The sequence below is a fragment of the Phyllobates terribilis genome, unplaced genomic scaffold (genome assembly GCF_046119375.1).
Source record: "Phyllobates terribilis strain yellow unplaced genomic scaffold, ASM4611937v1 Scaffold_12__6_contigs__length_324123572, whole genome shotgun sequence".
NCBI classification, from domain to species: Eukaryota; Metazoa; Chordata; class Amphibia; order Anura; family Dendrobatidae; genus Phyllobates; species Phyllobates terribilis.
In genome coordinates this window covers 158,393,319-158,408,292 of record NW_027362772.1, presented here as the reverse complement: position 1 = coordinate 158,408,292, position 14,974 = coordinate 158,393,319, and the positions used below count along the sequence as shown (strand labels likewise).

Below are 14,974 nucleotides of genomic sequence, written 5' to 3'. Positions count from 1 at the left end.
GTGGTTTGACAAGTCCTTCTCCTTTATCATATTCCAAAATGGAAAAGTGGGACTAAACGCTGAACATTCATGGGCGGATGCCCCCATCATTGGACACATGTGGGAGGTAAGGTTAAAAAATGAATACCTAATCATTAATCCCATACTCCAGTTAGTGTCACCAGACTTCACAAGGCAAGCTGTGTACATTATTAAATAGGCCTTATGAGGCTGGTGTATTTACTATGAAAATCCTTGTCTGAATGGCAGTATAATGCTTTTTTTGAAAATTTAAAGCACCACTCTGGCGTTTGTTTTTTTAATTTCATCCTCAAAGTGGTATCACTAATGTCTGATCTTTGCCTGTAGTAAAATACGTATTTACTGTTCCTGGAGTCGCTCTGGTCCCGTTCCGCCTTCTTGTGAAGTCAGATCTAATGTTCACAAGCTCTCAGTGTTGATCTATGAGACGCCTCTTTCTGACTCTCATAGACTTACATTGAGAAGTGACCTCCGGCTCGCCCTAGAGGGATCCGGCGGGTTACAACCAGCGGAACAAGACCAGAGCGGTGCCATTGACAGAAGAAGATGGCAGCTGGTAAGTATGATATGTCATGGAGGCATACCACTCCAGGGGTGAAATAAAAAAAAACCCCATCAGACTGCTGCTTTAGCACAATCTCCATCCACCTAGCCTGATTGACAGCTCCTCAGTGTTCCTCGTCCCTGCTGCTACAATCTCACACTGCTCAGTACAAGCTGCAGCCCTCAGTCAGGCTGGGTGTGAAGAGACTGAATATATTTGGTTTCGTGAGCGCTGTTACTCTATAGCTGGATTAAAAAAAATAGATGATACAGCCATTTTGAAATGGGTTTTCAAAACAAAAACACTAGTCTCACTGGTGTCAGAACCATTTAGCAATGAATGCAATTTTTTTTTAAGAGTGGAAATTTAGTGACAGATCCGCGTTAGGTTTGCTGAAACGTGTCATGGCACATCGCAGTGATGCTGCTCCTTTTTGTTAAAAAGAGCCACAGCTTCCACACAGGTTGTAGGTGACATAGCTCTGCTGTGTATAAAGCGCAAACACAGCTCTGCTATGTTCTCAGTACATGGATGCCCTTCTCTGCTGCATATATGTTACATAAACGCACAGCTCTGCTATATGCATTACATAAATGCACAGCTCTGCTATATATATTACATAAACTAACAGCTCTGCTATATATATTACATAAATGCACAGCTCTGCTATATATATTACATAAATGCACAGCTCTGCTACATATATATTACATAAATGCACAGCTCTGCTATAAATGCATAGCTCTGCTATGTGTATTACATAAACGCACAGCTCTGCTACATGTGTTACATAAACGCACAGCTCTGCTACATGTATTACATAAACGCACAGCTCTGCTACATGTATTACATAAACACACAGCTCTGCTATATGCATTACATAAATGCACAGCTCTGCTATATATATTACATAAACTAACAGCTCTGCTATATATATTACATAAACTAACAGCTCTGCTATATATATTACATAAATGCACAGCTCTGCTATATATATATTACATAAATGCACAGCTCTTCTATATATATTACATAAATGCACAGCTCTGCTACATATATATTACATAAATGCACAGCTCTGCTATAAAGGCACAGCTCTGCTACATGTATTACATAAACGCACCGCTCTGCTACATGTGTTACATAAACGCACAGCTCTGCTACATGTATTACATAAACGCACAGCTCTGCTACATGTATTACATAAACGCACAGCTCTGCTACATGTATTACATAAAGGCACAGCTCTGCTACATGTATTACATAAAGGAACAGCTCTGTTACATGTGTTACATAAATGCACACCTCTACTATATATATTATATAAACGGACTGCTCTGCTATATATATTATATAAACGCACAGCTCTGCTACATGTATTACATAAATGCACAGCTCTACTATATATATTATATAAACGCACAGCTCTGCTATATATATTATATAAACGCAGAGCTCTGCTACATGTATTACATAAACGCACAGCTCTGCTACATGTATTATATAAAAGCACAGCTCTGCTATATATATTATATAAACGCACAGCTCTGCTATATATATTATATAAACGCACAGCTCTGCTACATGTATTACATAAACGCACAGCTCTACTATATATATTATATAAACGGACTGCTCTGCTATATATATTATATAAACGCACAGCTCTGCTATATATATTATATAAACGCACAGCTCTGCTACATGTATTACATAAATGCACAGCTCTACTATATATATTATATAAACGGACTGCTCTGTTATATATATTATATAAATGCACAGCTCTGCTATATATATTATATAAACGCACAGCTCTGCTATATATATTATATAAACGCACAGCTCTGCTACATGTGTTACATAAACGCACAGCTCTGCTACATGTATTACATAAACGGACTGCTCTGCTATATATATTATATAAACGCACAGCTCTGCTATATATATTATATAAACGCACAGCTCTGCTACATGTATTACATAAATGCACAGCTCTACTATATATATTATAAACGGACTGCTCTGCTATATATATTATATAAACGCACAGCTCTGCTATATATATTATATAAACGCACAGCTCTGCTACATGTATTACATAAACGCACAGCTCTGCTACATGTATTATATAAAAGCACAGCTCTGCTATATATATTATATAAACGCACAGCTCTGCTACATGTATTACATAAAAGCACAGCTCTGCTACATGTATTATATAAAAGCACAGCTCTGCTATATATATTATATAAACGCACAGCTCTGCTACATGTATTATATAAAAGCACAGCTCTGCTATATATATTATATAAACGCACAGCTCTGCTACATGTATTACATAAACGCACAGCTCTGCTATATATATTATATAAAGGGACAGCTCTGCTATATATATTATATAAACAGACAGCTCTGCTATGCACACATTACGTTCATTCACACCTATGTTACCAACAGAGAAGAAAAATTGTAATTGATGTCTTGTGTGCACAGCACAACTGTGTTTGTAATATGTAGACAGCAGAGCTTTGTATGGCTGTAATGTAGGCAGCAAAGGTGTAAATGCATTTCCTGTGTACACACATACATAGCCGATCTGTTTTTGCAATGTGTGTTTAATATATAATTCTACCGCAAGGGAATTTTTATCATTGCGTTGATTATCTCGTTAAAGGGGTTTATCTCAGGTTCTGTAATGGCTAAAATTGCAAAGCGTAAAAACAAGCGACTTTGCAATTTGCTTCTTATTAAAAATCCTCCCCGTTCTCAAGAATGAAGGGAGTTCTCATTTTCTGTCTCAGAGCGGCCGGTTAAAGAAAAATGTTAGACCCAAAATCATTAAAGAACATTGTTAAAAGAAACAGCGCCACATTGTGGTCAGATGATAATATAACCCAAGAAGAAATAAAACTTTTTGGACTCTATCTATAATAACAACTAATTTTTATCACTTTTTTTTTCTCTGCTTATTTTTGCCTCCCAAGTCCATGTTGGCCGCAGATAGTTTCCAGCTCGGGTACAACGATGAAGGTCACTGCAAGGGGCAAGTAGATACCACTGTGCCGTTACCAAAGAGAATGGAGTGGGATATCTCCGACGAGGTGAGCAAAGTCCAAACAACTTTTTCACTTTTTTCCTTTTCCGACAATTTTGAGAAATCTCTCCCAATAGGTTAGATCTTAATTAATTTACAAGTAGATTGGTTCAGAATTTCTATATTACTTACTGCTATACGAATACTTTTTTATGTTATTTGATACATTTTATTCTTCTGCATTTCCTTTTTTTTCCTGAATAGTGCCAAGAAATCATCCATGATTCCCTAAAAGTTGCCCAATCCATAGCAGACGATGTGGATTTCCACACTTTCCCCTTCAAAGACTTTGGCAAAGGTTTAATAAAGAAGTGTAAGACCAGCCCCGATGCTTTCATCCAGATCGCTCTGCAGCTCGCGCACTACAGGGTGAGTCTCGACTTCTGCCTTCAGGTGGATGACTGGTGTTCAGGAGCTTTGCCAACTCAATACCCTGCAGATGCCAACTGTGTTATACAGCCAGCACCAAGAATTAACAGCAGCGACCGGAACTAGCTCAGATCGCTGCTTATGCCACTGTCAATCACTGATTTCATGGCACAATCACTCCGGCCACTGGTGTTGCCCCGCAGCAAGATTGTGGGGAGCCGAAGCATTGCCATGGCAGCTTGGGGTCTACTGATGCCTGTGGCTGGACTTTGTGGGATATGGGTAATTTTACAATATACTGTAGTATATAATGTAAGCGATCCTAAAGGAGCTGAAAAATAAAATAAAAATGTATGTAAACAAATTCAACAACTGCGACGTGGATCTAGAAAATCACGTCAATCACGCAGAAAGGGGCTTGGGTATAAGATGGAAGGCAGGACTAGTCCAGGGGAATCAAGGTCTTCGCTAGACTAGTCCTGAGACATTTGCATAATGCAAAAACTTGATTTTAAAAGTATTCAGAGATCGCAAAGACAGAAGAAGGGGGTCGCTATAATACAGAAATAGCAATGCGTAGAGACATGCAGTTATAGGGGGCTACGGCAGCTGACAGATTCCCTTTAAGGAACTTATTAAGGTCTCATTCACAAGTGCTAATGGCAGCTATATCCTGTAGATTTTTGTCAGTATTTGCCGTGATTTGAGAAGTTGGAAGTTGAGGATTCCTATGTATACAATGCATGACTTGTATAACAAACTTTTTTTTTTTTCAAAGGATAAAGGGAAATTCTGTCTGACCTATGAAGCTTCCATGACGAGACTTTTCAGAGAAGGAAGAACAGAAACCGTGCGTTCTTGTACTATAGAGTCCTCAAACTTCGTCAAGGCCATGATGGAGCCATCTAAAACTGTGAGTATCCAAAAAGCACTGGAGACCTCCCTGTACATAAGCCAAAAGTGTTCTTATGTCACCTTTCATCCATTGGAGGCCGGAAGAGCCTCCTTTTTTCCTCCTTTGGTAGACTTTTCTTTTTTTCCACCTATATGGAATAATGTAATCAGCAAAGTAAGTGACTGATACATTCACCTCGCTGTCGAAGAGGAGAACCAGGAATTTCTGTCCAGGAGCAGCAAAATGACTAGAAGCGTCTGACAGCCACAATGGTGTTGTGCCCAAAGCCCAACAATATCAATACTTACCTCCTGCAAGTACTGCCGTTCCTGAGATGTTGACACTGCTATTCCCAACAAATATTGATGAGCTGAAGCCAAACAGCAGGTGCTGATTGGCTGCAGTGGTCACCAATGTAACCCTCCCGGAAGAGCTGCATCAACATTAGAGAGGTGCTGGGGGCTCTTAACTTATGACTACTACATAATATTATGGTATCATGGAGCAGGAATACAATTATATTTCAAGGGGTTGTCCACTACCTTTATATTGAGGGCCAATTCTTGGGAAAAGTGTGATTCTGACACCCCGGAGCTCCATCCGATCAGTTATCGTCTCCAGCAGTGGATGGATGTGAACAGTGCATTGAGCAGAAGACCACAGCTTCACATACTGTGGCTGCTGCCGGGTACCACGGATCAGCTCCCACTGATCTGCAGAACATGTACACTGTTTCGATTCGGCCACTTCTGAAGGTCAAAACAGGTGATCGGTGGTGTCAGACCCTACTGATCTTATATTGATGATTATGCCTAAGGAATAGTGCACAGCCTGCTTTGGATCCACATTCGCCTTGCTCTTAGTATATGTTGCTCTAGTTAGCCATCAACTGAACGTAAAAGGGGTAAATATTAATCCACAAGAGTTGGTGCGAATTGATTCACACATCCCAGTAGATCGTTCACGACAGAGGTCAATGGCTGGTGGACGGAGCAGAAGAGCGGCCTTATCCTGACGCGATCCGCTGCTCTTCTTTCGATTAACTGGCCACAATGATGATGCCAGGATGGCTACTAAAAGAAGAGCCGGTGATGCCGGGAGGTATGAGGCTGTCCTCTCGCTCCCATCCAGCAGCAACTGACCTCTGTCTTGGCCGATGGACTAGGATGTACAAATCGATTTGCACCGATCAAATGGACCTGACTATTTGAAATCCATCCAGATGGGACAGAGTCCCAGTTACCATGGTCTGTGGGACATCTGGTCGTATTTGAGCACTTGGCATCGACAGCTTGACCCGCTGCTATGGATCTCACAGCCATTCTCTATTCTACATCCCTCCCGCTGATAGAACGAAGAGAGACTGAAACTTTTCAGATCGGCCGCAGAGAAGCACCAGTTGCTCTACAGAGACGCAATGACCGGGGCTGGGATCGATCGTCACCTCTTCTGTCTCTATGTAGTTTCTAAGTACCTTGGCGTGGACTCCCCTTTCCTGAAGGAGGTATGTGATACTGATAGGTGGAGACTAACCTCTCAGTAGACTCACGGTCTTATTAAGTGATTTGTGACGTCAATGACTCCTAGGTTCTCTCTGAGCCCTGGCGCCTCTCCACCAGCCAGACGCCTATTCAGCAAGTGGAGCTGTTTGACTTGGTCAATCACCCAGAATACGTCTCTTGTGGCGGCGGCTTTGGACCTGTAAGTAAATTTAAATTATACATATCTATAGATTCCTGGGTTTTAGGGCCTTAAACCCTTGCACCCACTATGGTACAGAGCTGTCGACTGTCAATGTAGCCCACCTCCAGTGAGAAGACGGTGATTCTAGTAACCCTTCCCCTTCTACACCGCACTCGCTGGAAATAAAAGACCACCTAAGCCAGGACATGTCTGTTGTTAGTGGCCAAAGTAGAAACTGCAATATGGTCATTTTCCAGGCTCTTGTGTATCGAATAGTAGCAGGAAATAATGCTTCTAGTGTCCGCCGTCTCTGAGTCCATTTCCTGTTTTTCCAGGTGGCCGATGATGGATACGGGGTCTCCTACATCATTGTTGGTGAAAATCTTATCAACTTCCATTTGTCCTGCAAATTCTCCAGCCACGAGACAGTGAGTTATTTGGGTTGTCCGCCATAGAGTGTCCTCCTTCTGAACCATCCCACATGTTCCAGCTTCAGGCGTCCAGTGCTGACATCCATTTTTACTCCGAGATTTCCAAATGTCTCCACTCTGATTTCTAACTAAAGACCCTAATAAAACATAACTTTTAATCCATATGATTTAATAACGGAAAAGACCCTATTTGTTAAAAACACATATTGCTGCGATAAGGAGCTGAATTTAAGCAGGTATATCCTGAAATGTTTCACCACAAAGGGGTCATCAGGGGAATGAGGCTTTCATTACAGCCTATTTCCCTGATGACGCCTGTGTGGTGAAACATTTTGAGGAGGCTAGCAGCTGACTATTTTTAGATAACATATGCTAGGTAGAGAGGATAGTAACAATAAGTTGATAGAGTTTCGGCAATACACGTTTGAAATAGATCGCTTAAATTAGAAGCACCAGCACTTTACCTAAGCGATCTATTTCACAAGTGTATTGCCGAAATCCTATCAACTTATTGTTACTATCCTTCCTACCTAGCATATGCTATTAAAAATAGTCAGCTGCTAGCCTCCCCAAAATGTTTCACCACTCAGGCGTCATCAGGGGAATGAGGCTGTAGTGAGAGCCTGATGATGCCTGTGTGGTGAAACATTTCAGGATGTACCTGCTTAAATTCAGCTCTGTATCATAGCGATATATGTTTTTAACAAATAGGGTCTTTTCCATTATTAAATAGTATGGATTAAAAGGTATGTTTTATTAGGGTCTTTAGTTAGGGGTTCTCTTTGCCCATGGCAATATTTTATATAGTAGTATAACCCTATGCTGACTCCTAAACAGTATTGAATTGTGTTACACTCTGATTTCTATACATATCTCAAAATCAATTGGTCCATGTAAATAATTAAAATGGGGAAAAAAAAAATAGAACAGCTCTTCCCTGTAGTTATAGAAATTCCCCTCCGGACCCTTTTAGTAATAGAATACAGATTGTATCCCCACTCTTCTTTGTCAATGTCACAGCAGGGAACAAAACGTTCACCATAGTCAAAAACAGGTCTCTCCCATCACTCCTCAAGTCGGAGCAACGTACTCTAATTTTTAACTGCCCCCCCCCCCCCCCATGTCCCCTGTAGTCAAAGTAGAGTAGTCTTAGCTAGTAGTAAAGAGTGGTCTCACCTGCTCCATAATTTCCGCTTTTGTCAAAATTTAGAGCAGATCATCTCTTATTAAGGGGACCACAGTATGTAAGAAAAGAACGCCGAATCTAATATTAGACCCCTCTATTTAGGCAGAGACAGGAGTATGGATTATATGCACTGTTAAAGGGGTTTATCAGAATGATCCCAAAATCCATGTCCCATTAAAGGGAACTAGTCAGCAGATGCATGCGAGCCCGGCTCCAGGGGCCGCATGAATGAGAGCCCGGCTCCAGGGGCCGCATGAATGAGAGCCCGGCTCCAGGGGCCGCATGAATGCGAGCCCGGCTCCAGGGGCCGCATGAATGCGAGCCCGGCTCCAGGGGCCGCATGAATGCGAGCCCGGCTCCAGGGGCCACATGAATGCGAGCTTGGCTCCAGGGGCCGCATGAATGCGAGCTTGGCTCCAGGGGCCGCATGAATGCGAGACCGGCTCCAGGGGCCGCATGAATGAGAGACCGGCTCCAGGGGCCGCATGAATGAGAGACCGGCTCCAGGGGCCGCATGAATGAGAGGCCGGCGCCGTAATGTGGTCATGTGTTTCACAAGAAAAAATACCTTCATATGGCAGGCGGGGACTATCAACTAGGATGACTAGTCCAAGAGGCAGGTCCTTGGGTGGCTTCTCTTCACCCCACTCCCCTTGACTGACAGGTCTCTCCTTATATACACACATAGGGACAGAGCTATCAGTCTAGGGGAGTGGGGTGGGGAGAAGACACTAGGGAGTTGCCTCTCGGACTAGTCATCCTAGTTGCATAGTCCTCGGCTGCCATCCCAATGTATGTGTTCTCTGAAACAACATAGCGTTCCTGAGTGGAACATAAACTGCTGCCAAAATGTAGTCGGTCTCTAATTCTTGCAGTCCTATGTTCAGACAGCATGAATCAGCTGACAGGTTCCCTTTTAAAGGGTATGTCTAGTAAAACAAGTTATCACCTATCCTCTGATCGTGGGACCTGCACCGATAGGCAAAACAGGGAATTTTTATCCCCACGTTACTAATCGAGCTGTAGGTCGAATACCTTGACCCCCGCTTCATTCATTCTCTATGGCACTGCTGGAAAAAGCCAAGCGCAGTGCTCCAATCATTCTAAAGGGAATGAATGGAGTGGCAGTTCACTCTGTCGAGGATAAAAGTTCCCCGTTCTGCCTTTAGTGTCATGTCCCAGCAGTCGGACCCCTACCGATCAACACTCTATTACCTATCCTACAGATAGGTGATAACTTGTTTGCATCGGAGAACCACTTTAATGCTGGTTCAGAGGAATGTCATCCCAGTGATTCCTCCATTTTTTTTCTGCATGGAGTCTTGTAATAGTGGTCAGCTCGGCCGCCTGGTCTCTTCTGAGTCTGCATTAATACCTGGCTACAAGCCTGTAGGCTCTGCACTTGATGCCCATTTGGCCGGCACATTAATCAGTCTGTTTTTCCCCCTCCGCAGGATTCCCACCGCTTTGGCAGACACATTCGACAATCTCTGCTCGATATTCTCAGCCTGTTCAAGCTGGATAAGATGTAGGACGTCTCCTCTCATGACAGGCTTAAAAAACATCTCTGTCAAGTTACCCCCAAGGAGCAAGAAAAATAAAACGTACCAATAAATTGCTGCCGAATACAGGGACCATTGCGTTATTTTCCAATAACTCCGCAGACTGTATGAACTGCCTTACTAGCAGTGCAATCATGGCAGCCAGCAGCCTGTCGGGTGGAGACATCTCCGGGGTCCTGTGTACACGGCTGTGGCTGACGACTTATTGTATGAGGAGCATCTTGTGTGGGGTGCTAGAGATTGGACAAGTCCCATGTGTGAGCTGGTGCCTTATGTGTTCTGTCTTATTCCTTATAGTGATTGTTTTATACCTACTATATTGAACCATTCCTCATCAGTTGCATTTTCTAGGTTTCGCCACACCTCTGGGGTTTCGTCCATTATTTTCAATAGGCTTTATATTTTTGGCTTGTAACGTTACAGGAGTGTTTGATTGGCTGTGTTTTGTTTTCTAACCTTTTTTTTTCTACCTTTTATTCCATTAACATAACCAAACTATTTTCTAATCTACTGATACACAATTCCCTGCTTAACTTAAAGGGAAAGCCATTTTTACCTATCTTTTTGAAGTTCATAAGGGTTTTGGTTTGCGAGGTCAGGTTGAAGGTCCCGCACCGTTTAGCAGGACCGTGATGTTTCGCACAGCACCCAACATCTCTGGGGTGATTTGGTAATTTTTTTATAATTTCTGAAACCGACCTAACCGGTGACCGTATTCACTGGCTCCTAATAGCACATACACAATATAGGCCTATTACATGAATGGTGATCCTGTAGGCCACTCTCAGACTGTGCAATATACCTATTACATGAATGGTGATCCTGTAGGCCACTCTCAGACTGTGCAATATACTCCATATAATGGCTGTATTGACCTCTCGGACCATGGGAAGTCCAGATGTTGCAGCCATCATACAGGCACTAAAATGTGCCCATATTATGACTCAAAAAGCAGACAGGCACATTTACAACCAATGCACAATCAGGTTTAAGAGCTTTACCATGGAGCCGCTTACTAATATTTCTATCTGCAGCACATCTGTGAAATTCATCTAAAGTTGGCCAACCCCTTTAAGATTGAATTCCCCTTTTAATTTTGTAAGAAATCTTTTCTCTTGCTTATTATACAGATTTGTTTTGCTGGATAAAGGGAATGTTTCATCAGAGAAAGACCTACTGTTTAAATCAGATTTTTATCTTAAATGTAGATTATTATTTTTTTTAAATCTTTTTTGTGTTTTTTTTATTTCACAATCTGTATTTTAAAAAAAAAAATCTTTTAATTTTCACACCGGTGGCCACTGGGGTTATTCTGCTCTCCTATTTTCTGTTGTTTCGGGAAATTCACATGTACATTAGCAGCATCTAATGCATTGAAGCATGTAATTAACATGGGCAAAGGTCACTGTGAAGAGAGGGGGGAGGAGGTGAGCTGTGACATCACCTACTGTGATTGGTGGATTCTGTGTTATCAGCTGTGTATAGAGGTGTCATCGGTCATTGTACAGGAGGAGGTGAGCTGTGACATCATCTACTGTGAATGGTGGATCCTGTGTTATCAGCTGTGTATAGAGGTGTTATCAGTCATTGTACTGGAGGAGGAGGAGGTGAGCTGTGACATCTATTGTGGTGGATCCTGTGTTATCAGCTGTGTATGGAGGTGTCGTCAGTCATTGTACAGGAGGAGGAGGAGGTGAGCTGTGACAGTACCTACTATGATTGGTGGTTCCTGTGTTATCAGCTGTATATAGAGGTGTCGTCAGTCATTGTACAGGAGGGGAGGAGGTGAGCTGTGACATCACCTATTGTGAATATTGGATCCTGTGTTATTAGCTGTGTATTGAGGTGTCATCAGTCATTTTACAGGAGGAGGAGGTGAGCTGTGACATCACCTATTGTGAATATTGGATCCTGTGTTATTAGCTGTGTATTGAGGTGTTACTTGTCATTTTATTCCTGCCTGTGATTATAATGAGACTTCTGAAAGTCTTCTGTAAAGATCAGGAAGCATGAGTCTAGAATAGCCCCGATGGCCAATATGAAAATTGCAAGGTTTCTAATTTTTTTTTAATACAGATTTTAAATGGGAGAAAAAAATGCATTAATAATCTGATTGAAATAAATAGGTCATTTTCTGATGATACATTTCCTTTAGCAGCCATTGAGTATTTGCCTTATTAAAAGGGAAGATATAAAAATACAAACAACTGTTTCCGAACTTCGGCAGCATTGGCCATAGGACCGGAATCTGTGATTTGACGTTTTTCCAAATACACCAAATCCTCTATCCAACATTCACTGTCTGAATGCGGACTGTGGTGCCGCGGGTCAGTAGACTCACAGCCGGTCTGATCATCGCGGTCCGTACCCACACTGTGAATGTTAGAAAAGTGAAAGCGGCCTAATGATGCCATTTCAGAACTTTTTCTAGGCAATCAGTAATGTAAAATACATAGTAATTCATTTTCTCTATTTTTTATGTATTTTAGACTCTTTAAAATTAATTTCCTTGAAGGATTTTTCCATCTTTTACTATCTTAGACCCATTTTATGTCTATAGGGGCTGCCATCCACTTTAATGTCTTTGTTTCCTATGGGGATAAGCGGAGCCGGGGTGTCTGATGGCTGCTTATCCTTCACCGTCGACGTGGAGGCTAATAGCTGACAATCACTTTGCTGACAGTTGTTGCATAGTTACAGTAGGATTGGTCAGAAAAAATGTGGCTGACTATATTTATTGGAAGACTCTGCCTTTCTCTTTTTGACAAATTTTCCAAAATTGGGGCCAATTGCAGTTTATACACCGGAATCAGGGTGTCTAATCAGGATAAGAAACTGGAGACGTCGTAGGGTTAATGTCGTAGTTATACTAAATATTTTTCTTTATTGCGAAATATTAAGAAATGATTTATACTTGATCCAAAGCCAAAAAACGGGTAAAAGAAGAAAGTAACAGTCTGGTTTTTGCTGTGTTTTTTTTGTGGCCTAGTCCCTATCTATGATTTCTACTGCTGATATTTTAGGTTTCTCTTAATTTCTACCTTATTTTATGATCTCTTACTTGAGCGTTGAACCTTTCGTTCCCGTCTTACTGAGCTGAGATACCGTTTTTGCTGTCCGTAATTTCTCTCTTGCACCATATGACGTTAGATTGTACCCTGTACAGAGCATATATGCTATATCCCACGCCAGGACAATGTGACACCAGTGGTGGTGCAGATAGTGCTTTCACCAGTGACACCAGCAATGGGCATCCAATCATGTCATTATAGACTAGTGAGGGGGTAGCCCATCGTTTCATTAGTGACATCAGTCAGTGGGCACCCAATCATTTCACTAGTGCCACCATTGAGAGGACAGCTTATCACTTTATATGACACTAGTCAAGAGACAGCTTATTACTTTACTAGTGACATGAGGCGGCCTACCCTTTCACTAGTGACACTAGTGAGGGGGCGCCTATCATTTCTGTAGTGACACGGGTGAGGGGGCGCCTATCATTTCTGTAGTGACACCGGTGAGGGGGCGCCTATCATTTCTGTAGTGACACCGGTGAGGGGGCGCCTATCATTTCTGTAGTGACACGGGTGAGGGGGCGCCTATCATTTCCCTAGTGACACCGGTGAGGGGGCGCCTATCATTTCTGTAGTGACACGGGTGAGGGGGCGCCTATCATTTCTGTAGTGATACGGGTGAGGGGGCGCCTATCATTTCTGTAGTGACACTGGTGAGGTGGCAGCCTGTCCTTCCACTAGTGACACAGGTGAGGGGGCGCCTATCATTTCTGTAGTGACACAGGTGAGGGGACAGCCTATCCTTTTACTAGTGACACAGGTGAGGGGACAGCCTATCCTTCCACTAGTGACACAGGTGAAGTGGCAGCCTATCCTTCCACTAGTGACACAGGTGAAGTGGCAGCCTATCCTTTCACTAGTGACACAGGTGAAGTGGCAGCCTATCCTTTCACTAGTGACACAGGTGAAGTGGCAGCCTATCCTTTCACTAGTGACACAGGTGAAGTGGCAGCCTATCCTTTCACTTGAGACATCAGTGAGGAGGCGACCTTTCTTTCTTTTTTTTTAGCAACCCTGGTAAGGGGGCTTCTTATCCTTTCACTAATGACTCTGTTGAGGGGGTGCCTATCATTTCTGTAGTGACACTGTTGTGGGGGCAACTTATCCTTTCACTAGTGAAACCAGTGAGCAGGCAGCCTATCCTTTCTCTAGTGACACTGGTGAGGAGGCGACCTGTCTTTTTATTATTGACCCCGGTGACGGGGCATCCTATCCTTTCACTAATGAAACCAGTGAGGAGGCAGGTCTATCCTTTCGCTAGTGACAGTGGTCAGAGGGCGACTACCATTTCTGTAGTGACACCAATAAATGGGCAGGTTCTCATTTCACTAGTGACACCGGTGAGAGGGCAGCTATTATTTCACTAGTGAAGGATGACCCATCATTCCACCAGTGATGATAATGTGTATGGGGTCCTGTAGGCTTTATTACAGTGCTCACTTGTATTTCATTCAGAGCTGTATAGGATCTTACATTTCCTCCAGTTATTTAGTACTACCATCCACAATGTACGGCATTACTAACTCATGTCACTCCACTCATCCACTTCTCATTTGCTGCCATATTATATAGGACGACTTTACGGTAAAAGATATTTAATGTCATCGTGCTATATTTGATTGCACTCTGGAGAAACCTATGGAAAGGTTTTAGCATTAGTTTAAATATGTTTCTTTATATATTTTACGCTTTTTTAATTACATTCAATTTGCTTATCGGTGTACTTTGCATTTTGTTCTTGTTGAGAAAACATTTGTATATTTTTGTTTTTGCCATTATCAATGCAATTTCAATTTGGGAAGGACTTGAGGGCAATAAAAAGCCAACGTTTAACGTGTCGTGTCCTATAAGTGTATAAAAGGGTGTAATGTGCCCTCTACTGTGAATAATACGGAGAATACAAGTCCCCTGACCATATAACACCAAGTTCTGGAAATACACTGAGCAAAAATATAAACTTAACACACTTTTGTTTCTGCTCCCATTTTTGATAAGCTGAACTCAAAGATCTAAGACTTCTTCTATGGACTCAAAAGGCCTTTTTCTCCCAACTATTGTTCACAAATGTGTCTAGATCTGTGTTAGCGAGATCTTCTCCTTTGCTGAGATAAT

The 14,974-nt window shown here is 42.3% G+C and overlaps 1 protein-coding gene across 5 annotated transcripts in view; it reads left to right on the top strand.

The window, feature by feature from the left end:
• LOC141172342 (carnitine O-palmitoyltransferase 1, liver isoform-like) overlaps positions 1 to 14,695 on the top strand; it is a 43,574-nt gene extending 28,879 nt beyond the window's left edge. For 4 of the 5 annotated variants that reach the window (XM_073656447.1, XM_073656449.1, XM_073656446.1 and 1 more), the window contains exons 12-19: positions 1 to 106; positions 3,553 to 3,669; positions 3,867 to 4,031; positions 4,810 to 4,944; positions 6,278 to 6,430; positions 6,514 to 6,627; positions 6,945 to 7,037; positions 9,681 to 14,695. In XM_073656447.1, coding sequence (XP_073512548.1) covers positions 1 to 106; positions 3,553 to 3,669; positions 3,867 to 4,031; positions 4,810 to 4,944; positions 6,278 to 6,430; positions 6,514 to 6,627; positions 6,945 to 7,037; positions 9,681 to 9,758 — 961 coding nt within the window. In that variant the 3' untranslated portion in view covers positions 9,759 to 14,695. The remainder of the gene's footprint in view (positions 107 to 3,552; positions 3,670 to 3,866; positions 4,032 to 4,809; positions 4,945 to 6,277; positions 6,431 to 6,513; positions 6,628 to 6,944; positions 7,038 to 9,680) is intronic. The other variant, XR_012252456.1, reaches the window with a different exon arrangement.
• The last annotated feature ends 279 nt before the right edge of the window (positions 14,696 to 14,974 follow it).